The following is an 18577-nucleotide window of genomic DNA, read 5'->3' on the forward strand; positions in this document are numbered from 1 at the left end:
ATTGTCAAATCTAAATTAGTTTCAAAGGAAAGGAAATTCAGTTTCTGATGCGTTTTTTGGAACGGCTTTGTAATGGTTGCCGGCATGCTTTGTGATGAATACAACTCAGAGGGGGCCTGATAACTGCAGGAGCCATTAAAAGCACTCATGTGTGGCTCACGCTTAGCAAAACACCGCCACAGTTGGGCAGGAGCGCTCTTCTGTTTGGAGGGACTCATTGATTTTGTCCTCATCTTTACTCACAATCTGTTAAATCGTCGTAAAATGACATTGCTGGTGATTATAGATTTGATGATTTGTGATTGAGGTTTGTCAGAGCTCTAAAGCACAATGCAATATTAAGTAAAGAAATCCTTGAAAATCTTTAAGCCTTAGTGTTAGTGTTGGAACACACCATTTGTGCTACAGACATGATTAATAACTTAAACCATGTGACAACCCAAAAGAAGATATCTTGAAGATCTGTTTTTGTCCGTAGACTGAGAATCAATGGGGTCTAAAATTACTTTGGACCCTACTGAGTTTCATTATAATAGACAAAATAATCACTGCAACACTTTTCAAAAAACTTGTTTTCTCTAGTACATGCATTTGCATTAGCTGAACCGAAACCAGTTTTTGCTGAATTTGAGCTAAAGAAGTAAAATATTGATACTGCACTGTCAAATTGTACCGAAACGTAGTCTTGACAAAAGTTTAATGGATTTTTAAGAGCTGTACTTGCTAGCTTAATACCTATATTCAACATCCCTGGCTCATTGGGAAAATTTGCCTGCAGTGGCCGTATTTATGAAAAATTATATTACATGGCTTTCTGCACGTTACGCAACACTTTCAAAGTGAAATAGCCTGTGAGTGGCAGTAAAAGTGTGTTCAGTTTTATTAAAAGTTGATAATTGTGGATCTGCAAATGTTTTATTATCGGTTGTACGCATTGCAGCAGTTTGGAAATGAAATTTCTGGTGAGTTGCACTAAAACGTTCACCCAAAAAATGTAATTGTGTCATTAATCATGGCTTTCCAAACCCATAAGACTTTCGTTCATCTTCAGAACACAAATGAAGATATTTTTAATGAAATCTGAGAGCTTTCTGTCCCTCCATTGACAGCTACGCAACTACCACTTTCAAGCCCCAGCACTGAAAAAAATTATTTGTTTTTTTTATTTATCGTAAGTGGTTGCATTCAATTGATTTTACCTACATTTAAACAAATGCATTAACACGTGATGCGTGATGGTTCTGCTGTGATCTTTGTTTAACTATTTTCGCTGCTGAAACAGACCAAAAACAATCAATACTGCATCTAAAATGTAAGTGACTTAATTGTAACTGTTTATTAACCTGTTGTATGTCACAGTTTCAACTGTTAATTTATTCAGGAAATGACACTCGTCAAGTGACTCGAGGTTGCTTAACTGTAGCCTATCATATGTTATAAAAGTTCAACTTAATGCATTTGTTTAAATGTAGGTAAAATCAATTGAATGCAACCACTTGCGATACATTTTTGTATTAAATTCAAATAATCATTTTTTTCAGTGAGAAAGATAGTAAAGACATCATAAAAGTAAGTCATGTGACTCCAGTGGTTAAACCTCAATTTTATGAAGCAATGTGAGTGATTTGCTTGTGCAAAAAAAAGTATAAATTACCACTTAATTTACAAAAATATTAATAATTTGTGGGGGAACTAACCCTTTAATGCTGTATTGCGTTTGAAAATAATGTCCACCTACACCAAACCCTTTCATTTAACCTAACGAGTAGTGTTAACAAAAGCATACGTGAGATAAAAACGCATTTGCTGAAGCAACCATGCCATTTTAACTTGCTTCTACAAGTCTTTGATCTCTTTTATCGAGACTCGTGCTTCATGGGATTCATGCGCTCTCATCACAAGTGTAATGTTGTACCAGGTGAGCTACCAAGCAAGTTTACTCTGTCAGAAAAGCCATATGGAGCTGGTTATGTGATGCAAATTTCAAAAGTTTTAATTGACAAATAATGCACTAAGTTTCTTGAGGTCATAATATTGTGCAAGGAACCGCATAAAAATAAGTGCCAATTAATCAATAATCTGCCCCTTGAAATCATAATGTGTGAAAAGGAATTAAAATTGTTTACTCGCTGCCACTAGAGTTCATTTCAATTGGAAACTGCAGTAAACTGTATGTATAGGTACGTCTTTCGAGTTGACCTTGATGTAGCTGTCTGGGGGATTTTACCAAAATGTGCGCAGAGTGAAATTACTTGCCTTAAATGGACTTTAAAACCACCTTACACCTTAGCAACTGAATAGCAATGCACTGAAATCCACTTAAAACACCTTAGCAACACGTAGCAATTCATTCCGGCCATAGAGTACTGCACAAAACAGAAAAAAAACCTACTTTCACTATCATATTCAAAACGCAGCAGGATGTTATGGATGTCAGTAATATGTGCTAGACATTTCCCCAGTCTCTTTGACCTCTACTTTTTGAATTTTACTTTCACTCTCAAACTTTATTTTCCCCATTTATTCTAGACTGAGTCAGCAAGAGGCTCAAGCTTTCTCAATAAACAGACTCAATGGGTGGTGATATAGCCCCCAGTCCAGCTGAAGGCTATTTACCACATCTGTATGTACACACTCTTCCAAGGCTTCAACTTTGTGTGGCTCGCTCATTGTAGCATAAATACTTTTCGGGAAGAAAATTACAATCACGTTCAATGTGCTGCATATATTATTCATCAGAAATGTAATATTTTGTTCTGTCTTTTCTCTCCTGCTTCTTTAAGACCTGGAAAACTTCAAAACCCACAAGCGGAGTTCTGTGTCTGTCCGGGAAGGGCAAGGAGTGGTGCTTCTCTGCGGGCCACCCCCTCACTCTGGAGGTCAGTACTGCTTCTAGCTCGTTCATATATCATTTACACCTCATTTTTTCCAGAGGAGAGATCTTCCGGCAGTCTCTCGGCACTCAGTTGTCCAATCTGCGGATCATGTAATCCCATCAGCATCTCTCAATTCTCTGACAGCGTGTGTAGGCAAGCCCAGCCGCCCTCCGGAGACGGAGCTGTTTGTGTGCAAACCCTCTTCCACCCTCACCCTCCTCCCCGTAGCGTCAAGCAGCATCCCTCCCTATCCCGAGCAAGGGATGCAGGTCAGAAAGCCATAAATCACGAACGCTCTCTTCCTGCGTTACACAAAGACCCTGAAGCATCAAGCTTTTCATCCATGCTGGGCTGCTCCTCCCATGTATTTCTCCCAGAGTTTCTCTGCCGAATCTCACGTCTCTACCTCCAACATGAATTGTTCATTAACTCTGCCATCACTTTGATGGCTTCTATCAATTAACCAGCAGCGTGTGATTTAACTGCTTATTAATGGTGCCCGCAGTGTTGCTTGTTAGAAGAAGTGCTTTGTTAGCGTTTATTGCGCATCAGGTGCTTTTCATGTGGCCTTCTCGAAGAGTGGCATGGATCCAAAGCGTTTGTACTTTTGTAATGTGAGCTAATTAACATTGTGAAACTGAGCTTTCCAAAAAGGAGAACTGAAAAGTGTTAGAACGGCATCCAAAAATATGTCATAGTGATGTTGTTTTTTCAAACTGTTTGAAACAAGGTGTGTGCAGTGGTTATATTACAGCACTTTTTTAAACTAAATGAATGGTTCGCCAAGTTTGTGCTCCTTTCTGATTTCTGAATGTTCCTGAATTCCTAAATATGAATTCAAATTCAGACATGCAGAATTTTTCATGTAGAAATGAAAATAAAATGATTGATTCATCCATTAACATGTTATCATCACACACAAATATGTTATCACACACACATCTATAATAATATTTATTAAAGGTATAGCGGAGGATTTTCTTTTTCCGGGTGGATCATCAAGACTATTGGTCCTCCTAAGTGTCAATCATTCTGGTGATATGTTTACGTAAGGCCGTCGTACGTGCTCGTGCACACGATTCACACGATGGCGTGCGCTCAAAACACAGGTTGGGCTTCCCACTGATGCCTCAGTCGCGAAGTTTCTACTTGACAGGTAAAGTTTGGCATGCTATTGGAGAAATCCATTTAAAATCACTGCTAGTAAAAGTTAATGTAAGCTATGATTAGCTCGTGCATGCTCTCTCATGCACACGTTTAATAGGCGTTCCCTCTCGGGAGCAGGTGTTGCGCATGTGCATTTTTTAAAAAAGTGGAGAGGGCGGTTCTTTTCTAAAATTCGGGAAAATCCTCCGCTATACCTTTAACATACATGGACCATGATGGATGAACACCATTTTTTCACATGCGAATATTTAAATTTACTGTACATGGTTAAAAACAAGAGTTTTTAACTCTTTCTCCGCGCAAGCGGGTTTTTTTTAAGTTGCCATCCAGCGCCAGCCTTTTTAATAATTTTCTCAATTTTCATGGGCCCCAGAGTATTTTGTTTTTTGAATATCTGAACACACAATGTATCGATTCATAAAAAATCATTTCATAAAAAGATGTATTTTGAACAAAAAGCTGAGAAACTTTTTGTCAAAGATTTCGTCCGGATCGGATTCAGAACGATGGACAAAACAATAGATGGAGTAGATCGATTACTTCATGTTTTCATCATAAGACCGTTTTAAATGATGTGCTGTTTAATGTGTGACGATCGCCTTATTTTACATGTGCGTAAGCAATGCCTCTATTGCTCGTTTCTGCTACTTCGCCTGTGTTTTGATTCGGATTCTTTCAGAAGATGCGTAACAGCGCCTCCTACCATATAACAGTGGAAACATGGATTGCCGGAAATTTCCCGTCAATGGCAGGCAAGCGTTGCCTCATAAGTGGCGAAAATTTTTGTCAATGGCAGGGAAAGAGTTAATTATCTATGTCTTGTTGCTAATTCAATTCAAATTCTACCTCATGAAAAGAAAGTGAGCCGGTTTATAAATGCTGCATTTTGCTCAATCCTGGAACCTGGTGGAGCTGCATGATAAGACAGATTTTAAACAATAGCACAGCACAGATGTATTACATAAATTGGACAAAGGAAAGACACTGATATATCAAAGAGATTAGTAGCAAGCTCTACAGAGCTGGTAGAGCTACAGTAACAGTTGTAAGAAGATTATATGCTTGCGAAGCCTGCATTGAGCTTTTTTTTTTGGATGAAATCAATCAATAAAAATAACAATAAATCAAATCCAGTTGCTTACTGTTATAAAACAACATGTGTGTCAGAAACTTGCTGCTTGGTTTAGATTAGGGTTAATAAGTAGAAGTGACCCAGAGGTTAGACTTTGCTCTCAAAATGTTGAATCGATGTAGCAGATAAGTGGGCTGTTAAATTCAGCGGGGTCTGCTTTCTAAATTTGGCAGTTCCAGGAAGTGGAGAGGCAAAAAAGAAAACAGATTAGACAAAGATTCTTCCAGCTAGTTATAAATGGTATGATTCATCATGATATATATTTATTTATTTTTCCGACAAGCTATTTATTTATAGATAATTGTGTTATGATTTTGATCTGATGCTACATTTCTCTCTGTGATTTTTGTTCAGAGTTAGAAGTATGTCATTTGCTGGAAAAATGTGTGGCTCTCTTTTTGACGAAATTTGTCACATTAAATCGATCGTTTTAAAGCGTTTCATTGTAACACAATGGTTGAATTAAACATTTGCCTACCAGTAGACATATTAACATATATATAAAACATTGTGTAAACACAATTTTTTTTTTACATTCTTGCCCATTTACAGAAGCTCCTGGTTAAAAATATGTCCCGCCATATTAGAATATAAACAGTATCTGTTGTCTGCAGCTGGCACATTTATTTTATTTTTTTATTTTTTGTCTGTCTTTGATGCTGGCTCACAAAAGTCTGTGAAGTTTAAGAACTTGTTGCCTTTGTCGGATTTGGTTGATTTTTCTTTACTGACTCTGTGGCAGCTGGTTGGTTTGCCACAGCTTCCTTTCAGCTGTCCTCACAAATTAGATGAAAATTCATTTTGGTGTTGGAGCATGATTTATCTTTAACTCGTAGAAGAAGGAAACAGAGTATAGGAGTAAGGAACTGTTATTACTGAGATTCCGTGCAGCGTGCCTGGATTTAAACAGAAAGAAGCCTTTGTATGTTAACTTTTATCATGTCCTTGTCTCTGTTGCACTGTGAAAGGAAAAGCACTGTGAAAAGAAGCAAAACTTTCTATGTTAACGTCACAATGAATTAATAATATCTGGAAAAAGGTGCCTGAATCTTTCATAAGTATGTTGGCTAGTTATTCCGGTACCAAGTCATTACTAAAATATAAACAAAATGTAACAATACATTATTAGTAGTACCACGTAATGACTCCATTGGGTTTGAAAGCCCATGTACCGCTATGTGAAAGTTTATCTGAGAAGAGCAATAATATTAAGCCGTACAACTGCTCATTCAACATTGATAAGAAATGTTTCTTGAGCAACAAATCAGCATATTAGAATAATATCTAAAGAATCATGTGACACTGAAGACTGGAGTAATGATGCTGAAAATGTATCTTTGCCATCACAGGAATAAATTACATTTTAAAAAAGTTATTTTATAACAAATAAATATGCAAATATGCAATATTTTTTTGTTACAAATAAATATTTATTTATTTATAATAATTAATATCATTTTAACAATATAATTAAACTATTATTATTATTTTCATAATCTTTTATTTCATTATTAATAACAATAACATTTTGAAAATTTCATTACACATCATTATTTTAATAAAGTTTTACTATAATATTCATTATTTATTATAAATATTAGTTATTATAAATATGAATATCATGACATTTCACAGGAATTGGGATCGGCTACTGAATTTTTGGTACGGTGACAACCCTTTTAGAAACTAAACGAGAGTCATGCAGCTGGACTGATGTATGTGCATACATAAATCAGCCAAAATTTCTCGTATGAGCCATATTAGGTCCATAACCGCTCATAAAAAAGCGTTTAGTCATGAATAATTAAAGCTGTAGTATTTCCAAATTGATGCACATTAAAGACGTGGGTCTCCAGTTCGTGTCTGCTTTCGAAAAAGTGACTTCCTGTGACATCTGATGATGACACTGATCATGAATGCCATCTATCTCTTCCCCAACCCAACCCCCCCCCCCAAGCATCCTCCGCAGTCAAACTTGGCACAGTCAGTGGGTGGCGCAGTAACGAATGAATTTCGCAGCATACTGCTATTCATTACCTTCTGCACTCGGGGTCTGAATGACTGGCTACAGCTTTGAGGACTCATATGCTGCAGAGAACCTCTCGTCAGGAGCAGGGGCCTGTCTGCCAGAGCAACTGTCAGGGGAAGCATAAGGCAGAGAAGACAGCTGGCCCCCTGTTTCCTTATGCCCGTGGATGCGCTCGCACATGCTGATTGAGCTGTATATGATCCACTGGCGAGGGAGAAGGCGAAAACAGAGGATTGTGGTGTGATTGGAGGAGAAACTGTGTTCTGGCTGTTACGCTGGACCAATACAAATGCGATGAGATGCGTGGCCACGTGCAACAGTGTGAGCATATATTAGCGTGCCAAACCTCCCGGGTGCGTATACATGTGTAAGCTTGTGACTCATGGTATGAAATGGAAGCAGATGATCTCTTGCACATTATCTGCATTTTTGCCTCGGTTAAACCTAAGGATGCCAGCCGAAAGCTAATTGTCTGGTAGATCATAGTTTGGTTGAAGATTGAGGACAGGATCCGCTGATAGCATTGTTCATTTGCACATTCTGTCTGCTTGGTTTTAGTGCCTGTTCGCTAAAGGAACTGGGTAAAAGCAAATCAAGTAGTGACATTTACATTGGCCCAAGCTCTTTAGTCCTTTGCTGATCCATTATAATTAAATCACAAACTTCAGTGTCAGTTAAATGTGTTTAGCATTTCCTTTTCCTTGGTATCAAGACAATTAACAATTTAGCTATTATGGTCTCTAAATTCCAATTTTCTTTTGACAAATATACTTATTTATTTATTTTTGTAATTAAAAATATGTTATTTTCTCCCCACAAACAGGCTGCATTTAACTTCACTTTTAGATAAAGGCTGCACATACTTTCCTACCACATATGTATTAGGCGAAAGACAGTATGTGACAAGAGTAGTATGTCCGAATTCACAGTACAGTGCCAAAAAGTACCCGAATAACCTACTACTTCCAGTGAGATTCTGAAGGGTGCACACTTTACTATCCCATGAGGCAACGGGAGAGGATTTATGAACAGCAGTGAAGCGATGTAACTGACACTGGTAGGTCACATGATAATGACAGCATGGAGGATGTAGTACGTCTGAATTGCATTCATATTACACACATTCATACTTTTTTAGCAGTCGTGGAGTATTTACTTATTCAAAATAAGTACCTACTCAAGAGAGTATGCGATTTCGGACGCAGCCATACCATAAACCACAAATACACCGTGATTGTAATTTACCCCCACCCCACACAACTCCAGTGTGTGATATTAGCGTTGTTTCGACATTTAACAACATTTAATACTTGTACCTTAAGTTGACTGTTTTTTTAAACACAGATATGTCATTTATTGTAGTATTATCATTTTCGTTAATATTTAATATAAATATATTAATATAGGCTACTCATATTTAATATTTGTTTATATAAAAAAATGTAACAGCCCAAGAATACATACAGGCATATAAAATGGTGCCTATAACAAATTCATAAGGAAAAAAAATTAAATAATCAATCAGCCCCTTAGAAGATTCCAAGTGATCAAGGGCTTAGGGCTTTACATTTAAACAGATTTCAAGGGTTCCGCACGTAGCTGGTACTCGTGTAATGTAATCAATGATATACATCCGAGTGAACGAGATAGAGGGAAGTTAGCGAGGGAAGGGACTTAAAACGCAGACTTAAACGCAGCCTTAGTTTGTTTCTCTCCATACACCGGTTTCTTTTGTTCTAGTTTCCAGTCGCCAGTCATTAGTTGTCATGGACATTAATTTAAAAAGTACAGCTGTTACTTATTTAGTTCATTATCATTGTGTATTTAAGTTCATCTTTCTCCTTCAGTTCTTTGTCGGATATTGTTGAACGTTACATACTGTTAAATATGTTTATTTTAGAACCTTTTTGCATCTTTATAATCTTCATCGGACCTAAAACGTCACAACAGCACAATCATTTATTAATATTTATTTATTTATTCATTCATTCATTCATTGATGGAAAGTCAGAAGAGCTAAATTCTATTATTTTTCTCACTAGTATTTATTTTTAAATGTTTGACAGACTCTAAAGAATACAGTCTGTTTTTTCGCAAATGCTTAAGTTGAAGTGACAAAATATAAACATTTTTAAAATGGTATGAAGCTCTTTTAAATGGTGAACTTAATATGCTATATACAGTATGATCAGTGAATATATGAGGAGCAATCTGGTGCCATGTATTATTGGGCTTATTAAGTCATCATTCATGAGGTATTTCATCATACCCTCTCTATTTAACATCTGGACATGCTGTGAATATATTAATTAAGTCTGATACAGAGGGATTCAGAGTGTTAAAACAGCCTATATGAGGAGCAAATGGCTTGGTAACAATATTTGTATCAGTTATATAAATCAAGATTGGGGTAGGTGACATATCATTGCCTTTTCCCCCATATTTTAGGGTAAAAAAATAAAAAATAAAAAAAATATATGTGTGTGTGTGTGTGTGTGTGTGTGTTTAAATATACAATGATGTCCAGAAGTCTGATATTAGTGAAAAGGCTTGAAAAGTTGAGTTGAAAAAGTTAGTTACTTAAACCGAATAATAATGAAAATACAAATAATAATTTCTTAGTATATGTTACATCCCCTTTTTTTAATGATAGCAACACTCGAGCTGCATGAACTCTGCAAGTTTGTGACCTGATAATTGTGTTCTCCAGCACAATTTGACAACGTCCCAAAGATCTTTCTGCTTATTTTTGTGTGTCACTTTTGTGAATCACAGTTTTTCAAACTATGGAAATTGTAAATTTGAAGTCCTCTATAACTTTATTCGACTCTAAAACTTTTTGATTTGATTTTTCTGTCATAACATTCATACATTCATGTATTGCTGTGTGGTTGCTAGGTTGTTCTGGGTGATTGCTAGGTTCTTGCTTACAGTCCCAAGTCATAAGAGACAACCTTTGTAGTTCCTAGATATTACTCAGTTTCCAACTTCATTGGGTTTTGCAATAGTTGCCCAGGTGAAAAATGTATGTGTGATTGCTTAGAAAAGTAATTTATTTTGCTCATCTTAGTATAAATGACAGCAGATCAAATCTTGCATGAAGTTTTACTGGCATGTCAGAAAGGCTCAAAACATTGCAACACCTTCAAGCCACCCTTGTCTCTCCTTGCTGTCAGTAAACAGTGTTTCCCTCTCCATTGGACACCAATCACACTTTATAATGTCTCCAAGGCTTCCTGCTAACAAACACCCGCCCTCTCACACACACTTCCTCACCCGTACACCAATCCTGTGGGAATAAATTCAGCCCTACAGGAATACACTGCCACTCATTCCCAACAACAAAACAACTGATTATGTGCTAGGCTCCTAGGCTAAGGCTTAGGAGACTTAGGAGCTGCTCTTAGTGCCGTCTGCCTTTCATTATGTCTATAAATGACATTTCTTAAAGCAGTTACCATACAAAATCAGTACACTTAAGCAGTTAACTTCTATTATTGAACCTTTATTGTGGTATATCAAATGTTTTGTTTGATTTCTAGGTGGTTACTTAATGGCCCAAGTTAAAAGAGCTCCAGGGTCCAAAATGTACTTTTTGCCATTGGTCTGTGAATTATTTTTTTATTTTTTTTGGCATTATTTTTTATAATTAAAAATATAATGTTATTTCCCTACAGCAATGTTACTGTTTAACTTTCTTGTTCATGTTAAAGATGAGCCAATCTCATGTTATTCTCAATGTAAACACCACCTGTCACAAAATGTGAAGACACGTTGTAACTTTGTACGTCTCATTTTAATTTTGGTGGTTTAATGAGAGGATTATTCCATTTATTTGTCATCACGTTTCTTCGGGGTGAAAAACACCCTCTGATTATATCATTTTCACCCTCGGACGACATGTGAGATGTGCCAGATGTTTTCATTAGATGGTTTGTAGATCTTTGAATTCAATTTAAATCATGTATTATGTTAGTAATACTCATCAGTTAGCTGTTAAATTTGATTTTTTTTTCTTGTAAAGTGATTCTTTTTTTGCAGGACATCTTATGTGAGACCCAAGTGAGCAGTCAAGCCAAGGACAAAGTATTTGTGTTGTTAATGGAGAGATAATAATAATAATAGAGCAGCTTTTGGCCTCTAGCTATTTTAGATTCACCACAAAGACTCAGCAAGGTGTCATCCCTTTGTCTTTTGTCCTCTATTCCTTGTTTTCCCGTTCCATGTCCTTGCACGTCCATAAAGCACAGAGTACAAGAGAATTCTAGAGTTTGTATCCGATCAGTGTGTCAGCTTTCTTCTGAGATGTATATTCCTCATCGCTGGACACGGCATTATGGGTATGAGTAAATGTTTGTGTGCGCGAGTGACTTCAGGAGTGCCCCGAAATGCGCGGCGTAGACCCAAATGGAGCCTTCTGTGCGACCGCAGTCAGGTCGGATCAGTCACGCACAAGCAGTTGAGCAGCTTCCACCTCCGCCGCAGCCCCCAAAGCCTCCCTGTATTCAGACAGACGCCAGCCGCATATTCCTCAATAACTATGTTTAGTGTGGGAATCTAATGCAGCTGACCTCCATTTCTTAATGGAGAATGGCCCTTTCAGGTGTAGCGAACGCTGAAATCGTTTCTTTTCTGCACTCGCGCTTACAATGGGCGTTATGGCATCTGCCCCGGAGTCCTGCGAGCTGAGAGCACAGAGCATGTGCACTCTGTCTGGTCCCGTTAAGAGAAAGGAAGATGCTGATATTCTGGAGGCCTTTAGCGAAGTGCTTCTCAGACTGCTGCTGTGTTCTCTGATTTTCAGGTTCACTCTTCTCGGTTCTTACTGTGCCTGTAAACACAAGGTCAGACGGTTTAGTGGATCATTTCTCTCTTAGGAGGATATAAACAGAGATGGGAGGGTCAGTTAAAAAAAATGATTAGCCTAGGTCATAACGGTGTAACAGTACACAAACAGTTCGGTACATACTTTCGGTTTTGAAGTCACGGTTAGGTACAATGGGGGGAGAAACCTTTTTTTTGTTTGAACAAGTGTATCTGTGTTTAAATAATTATAATTAACATTTTCTTAAGGATAAAAAATCTTAGCTAATGCTGTAAACAATATAGGGAGCCCTTACTTACTATAATATTAAAGGTTACAATTAACAACAGAGCCCAAATTATTAAATTCAGTTGCTTTTTATTTTTTTGAAATAATAATCAACACTCAAATAAAAAAATAAAAAAAAAAATAATTACGCATAAGGCAGGTTTTGGATTAGCATTAATTTCTAAGTATAATTATGAAGTTAATTTTGTACTCCAATTAATTTATAATAATTATAATAATTTACATAACTTGTTTTCATGACAAATCTATTCAAGCATACATTAAATAATCAAGACATTACTAACAGGTTAAGTAAATATAATGAGTAGGCTAATATAGTGCATATACGAAATGATTTTCTGCAACATGATTGTTAATTTACTATATATATATGTATATACTGTACATAAACTTTATCTTGATTTATATATATGCAATCCTGCTAGTAATCATCATTTTTACAAACGATGTGGTGATTGTCTTAATTTACAATGTGACACTGAACTCTATCCTTTGATCAGTGTTGTTTTTATCATTTATTTATTTACAAAATTATTAATTAATCAATTAACTTTGTTTAAATATTTGCCAAGCAGTAAGCTTGTGTGATCCCGGGCACAATGATTAAATATGCATACTGTTGTCACAACAAGTCTCACATGTATTATTAACAGGCAATGATCAGGCAGCTGTGATTCTATTAAAATTCATCAAGAGTACTCGCATCGATAATGCGCGATTAAGAGGCAGATATGTGCATCTTTTCATAAAGCTTTATTTCCTGCTTGCGGCATGACAGAGCGTAAAAATAATGAATGGGTCTCTTTGATTGGAACTGAGACTGGTGTTTTGCGGTGATAGATGGTTTATTTTGTCTGCAGATATGTCTTTTCTCTCTGTTTCTTCACCGGTGTAATAATGGTTTCTTACCGCTAAAATGAAATTTGATAGTGGGTTTTTGTTTTTGTTTTTTTAAATACTTCTTACACCAGTGTTATCCCCTGGGCTTCTACACTTGGTGCAAATTGGAAAGAGAGGGATTGTTGTCAGATAGACTGTTTATACCATTCAGTGTGAACTAGCCTAAAGTCTAAAACATCTATTTTCTAATTGTAGTTCTAGTTACTGTCACACATCAGTAGTGCTTGTGTAAGCACATTAGATAATTTGTCATTGAGCCAGATTACACTGTCACCTTCACCATGTCAAGTTAATGGCAAGAAAAAGTACAAAACAAATTGTTTTTTTGTGCAATGGATATGTTGAACTGCTTAAAGTGATTTTTGCCTATTATTTTTCGTGATGCTTGCTAAAATCTGAATTGAAAATATTTGTGTGTGTTTATTTCATTCTGCTCTGTGCTACAGAAATTAATGATACCTCAAATCAAGTGGCTTATTGAGGACAGGTGTGATATTATTTTCTAAGTCAAAGGTAGCAACAAAAACGTTTGTGAATACAGTGACCCATGCACATGCGTATTACGTGTTCATTCCAAAGTGACATCTCCTGGTCTGGCATGCATAACACAGTGCATTTAATAGTTTTCGCAGATCTGTGTGAACGGGGATAGTTTGATAGTAAAAGTTGTCGTCTGTATGCGAAAAACACAAAGGAATAACTTTTCCGTTTTTAGTAAATCGTTGTCGTGTATTGAGTAATTTTGAATGGAGGAATCCCAAAAAATATTAGATAAAGTTTCTCACCTATCCTGCCCCCTGTCTGCCATTTTTCAGCCAATCAGGTAATGTCACCTAAAACTGACATTAGCAAATCTGCAAATGACATTTAACGTATATAAAATAAAATAAAAACACGCATCAGCTTTAATATGTATTTGTGCTGTAGATGTTAACCCAACATTGAAAAATCTGCAGTTTTGTACAGACCTGCCCTTAGAAAGCAAAATTTTGTTTCCTTCATCTTTCTTAATACTCTCCACATGTCCGTACAATTTGCACAAATCTTATATGGTCTTATTTTTTCCCTTTTCGTTTTATGTTGACTTCTCTGCTGACTTTCTGCAACCCCAGCATTCTTCGGATAATGCAAACTGAGTTTTGTCAGCATCTGACAGTCCCCTCTAGGGACCCTTCAAAGTGAAGAGTCTTGGCTTCTTACACATCAAATTTCAGAGTGAACCTTGAACATTTCACATACTGTATGGAAGATTCTATGTAGCATTTATAATGTGTTTTTTTTTTTTTTTTTTTGTGCCCAGCTGAGAACTGAATGCTTTATCAGGAAAGGTTTCATATCAGGGGGAAAATGTGAAAACTTTGTGATTTTATGTTATATTTTATCTGCTTAGATTTTCTCATTTTGTTGCATTATGTACAAGTTCATTTCTTTGGACCTTGATATCTAAGCAAATCAAACCAGTTGAAATGATTAATTGATTTCAGAGGGAAAATAGAAATTCTTTGGGTTGTGTTGAGGTTGCATGTTGCTATATTATAACTGTATATAAATGACCTTTCTTTACTATGGTGTCGGTGTTAACGCCTGCAGCCGTAGTGGTTTAGCATTTGAAGTTTTTACCTTTGAAATTAATATAAAATTCAGCATTGTGAGGAATGATTGATTGAATGCATGGATGGCAGGATTTAAGTCAGAAAGCAGATCCTGTTTTGCCATGTGCGATAGCACAAAATCACATTATGCTATTCAGCTCGTCGTGAGCCCCAGGTGTCTGTGCGTGCAGGCATTATATCCCTTGCGAGCGACTTATCAAACATTTCCAAAGCACAACGCTAGCATAAGAGAGATTTAAAAAAAGAAGTATCAAAATTAACTTTGGTTAGTACCCTCGTGCAACCCTTCTGTAAGCTAACACCTAGCTACAGCGAACTTTAGCGCTTTGTTTACATCTTTTTAGCCATCCTGCTAATTTTACTGTTAATTAATAGTTAAAAGTTTAATTAAAAGTAAGAATTTGAGTGCCTGAGCTTGACCAGACTATATTTATGAAAGTCTTGCTTATGTAAATACGTCCTTATATTACAGTTATATTGCAGAATTGACCTGCATAATGTTAGCTTAGCGCTCAGGGTTCACAGGTGGGAAAACCAAGCCGCTCAAGCCCCTTCTGTGCGCGAGATAGCCGAAGCCCACAGCTATGGATCAGATCAAACTGTGATAAATGACCAGGGCTCAGGCAGGAATCCTCCAAGACTGTTTTGTTTAATTAGCTAACGAGTGAGTGGGTTTGATTGGGCTAAGCCGGAGAGATGCTATGTGCCTGTCGATTAAATGCGCTGCTGGGGAGCAAAGAGCCTTGGCCGAGTAGAACATTACTACGTTCGGCAAATGGATTTATCATTGACGGTGCAAATGGAATGCTCACATCATGACAACATGAGTGGTTTGGTTGAATAAGATAGGTATTCTCTGCAAAAACATGAGACTGGTGACGGGAAATGCACATTGGTTTATTAATGCTTCAGTGCTTTGTTCCTCTACAGATGCTGTTAGATGCAGTTGGATTGACAACTGATTTCTTTATTGCTGTTTTGAGCAGCAATTTAAATTTTGACTTATGCAAAGTTGCACTAAATGCACTATAAAAGTATTCATTTTAGGTTAGAGCCTTTCTCCAATTATAAACATGTACTAGCAATTTCAAAGAATTCAAAGTAAAAGTCAGAAGTTGAATTGTTATCGCAAAGTGCTTCCTCTGAAAAGAACATTTCTTTTGTCATTTAGAATCACACCTGGCTACTACAGAAATGCCGGTTTCACCTCTCGCTTTTCATGCCTCAGACTTGTCGGCGTAACTTGGAGAATGACAGGGATTGTGCGTAATTGAATCAGCAAAAGGCAAAACAATTGTTACTCCCAGAGATCAGGTTTGAAACTGTTTTTCTGTGATGGTAGAGGAATGAACACTGACAGATGTGACATTAAGTGTATGCCGATATTTTGTGGAGAGGAGCGGCCGACACGAACGCTACATCTTCAAAGCTCGGTCAGCAGCACTCCTCTCAGAGTTGAGATTGTTTTATATTAGGGCTGGGGGAATTAACGCGTTAATCTTTGCGATTAATTTGAGATGTTTAACGCGTAATTGACGCAGCACTTTTTTTTTTTGCCTCGTTTTAATGATTTCCTGTTGCGGCTGCGATTGAAAAGGCCGAAAATATGCCGTCCCGCCCCTCCGTGTTCGGCGATCAGGTTTCATTCTCGGACTATATTTTATTTTGATAATTAGTAAAAAAATAAATAAAAAAATCAGTTAAATTGATTATGTTGATTGATTATTGAAAAATAATAATATATTGATATTGATGTTTAATATTATTTTAATATAGGGCTATTTTCTGTTCCTTTTTTTCCCTGTGTTGTTTAATTTAATTAGGTGATTCTAAGTGTAAATATTGATGATTACAAGCTTGGGGGAAATGCAATTAATTGCAATTAATTACAGCAAATTGTGCAATTAATTAGTTTTTTTTTTTTTTTTATCGATTCCCAGCCCTATTTTATATATTTGGCTGTTATTTGTCTGTTATAGTGTGAAGTGATGTGGTGAAAATTGCATAACTTGAAATATGAAAAAATATATACTTTGTTTTGGGTTTCTAACATTACTTTCATGACAATTAAGCACACTTTCTAATTGTTTAATTACCGTAAATTTAATACAGTAGGCCTAGAATAAATACTAAATGATTTACGTATACTGAAACACTATGTGTTATGCTTAAACAGTTTGTGTACTTTACAATTGACTATTTTTTGTCATTACTGTAATGAGAATTATGTTTTCACATTATAGTGGGCCAACAATTGAAGATGGGAATTGTCGTGAAAATAAAAATTCTTGAAAATAGGCTTCATATTGTTGTGGGGGAGCAAGGAGTTTTCTTCACAGTTTTTGTGAGATTCTCCCAATTAAGATTTCTATCCATCTGTTGTGTTTTTATGGCAAGCCTTTTTAACATTTAATCCTTAAAACCTACTAGTATCTATTTTCATGCTACCGTAAAACTTCAAATAATAGCCGAGTCCCAAATAGACGCCTGTCTCTTTTAAACGCCCGGTGTGACGACAGGTTTGGGTAAATAAACGCCGGTCTCAAATAGAGGCCTGGTCGTTTTTTTTTTGTTTCAGTTTGTATTTAATCTTCTAAAACCTGTCAGATCATCATTTTAAACCAGTTCTATGGTGCAGATTGCGCACGCAAGAGAGCCGTGCGCATCTGGGCGGGAGCTGTTAGTGCAAGCAAGGCGGAGAGGGAGAAGTGGACGGGAGCGACGAGGAGGAATTCGCCAATGAACTTGTAGTTGAGGTGTATCGCGGTGAAGATGATAGTAATGAATGTTTGTTTTATGCTGCCAATAATCTCGCACAAGACGAGAAGCGCCACGCTGCGTCAATGACAACTCGAGGTATTAAGATATTATCTATTCATTCAGTTAACGGACGCTCTGAGGTAAAGTGTTCAGACTGCAGACTTAGCAACGATTGTATTTAATTGTACAGTACAATCATAACATAGTACAGTACAGACATTATATTAACTCCATAATGTCCTTAAACATAAAAATATTGCTGGCCATAAACTGAGCAAGTGCGCGACCGGTGTGTGATATCGTTACCTCGAGTTGTCCTAGACGTGACACGACGCAATATAATGTAATTCTTACATTAACTGATTTGTTAAACACATTCGAATTATAAATAAAACGTAATATAATGTGGTAAACTCTTACTGTCATGCTTTCTGTCTGTCAGCCTAAATTCTATGGATGTGCTACACTCAATGAACAACATCAACACTAAATTAAAGGCCTGTCTCTTATAGACGCCTGTCTCAAATACAAGCCGGTGCAGTTCGGCGATTTGGGAAAATAAAAGCCTGGGCTATTATTTGAAGTTTTACGGTACTAGTACTTATTTTTTAGATACTAGTATCTTTTCCATTAAGTACTAGTACTTATTCATTAGCTACTAGTGCTTATTCTTTAGGTACTAGTGCCTATTTGTTAGATACTAGTGCTTATTCTTTTGGTACTAGTACCTTTTTAAAGATACTAGTACTTATTCATTAGATACTAGTTCCTTTTTATTAGATACTACTACTTATTCATTAGTAGTGCCTATTAAATTGGTACTAGTACTTATTCATTAGATACTAGTACTTATTCAATAGATACTAGTACTTATTCATTAGCTAGTACTATTCATTAGCTACTAGTACTTATTCATTAGATACTAGTACTTATTCGGTAACACTTTATAATAACGTTCAGTTGTAAGTCATTTATAAGTGGTTAGTT

The 18577-nt window shown here is 36.5% G+C and overlaps 1 protein-coding gene across 4 annotated transcripts in view; it reads left to right on the forward strand.

Moving 5' to 3' along the window:
* The window catches only part of cntn4 (contactin 4), a 158689-nt gene that overhangs the window by 71910 nt on the left and 68202 nt on the right, over nucleotides 1-18577 (forward strand). For all 4 annotated transcript variants that reach the window (XM_084424928.1, XM_084424927.1, XM_084424926.1 and 1 more), the window contains exon 5: nucleotides 2784-2879. In XM_084424928.1, the coding sequence (XP_084281054.1) occupies nucleotides 2784-2879 (96 nt within the window). The remainder of the gene's footprint in view (nucleotides 1-2783; nucleotides 2880-18577) is intronic.

The sequence above is a fragment of the Rutilus rutilus genome (assembly GCF_951802725.1).
Source record: "Rutilus rutilus genome assembly, chromosome: 12".
Taxonomy (NCBI): Eukaryota; Metazoa; Chordata; class Actinopteri; order Cypriniformes; family Leuciscidae; genus Rutilus; species Rutilus rutilus.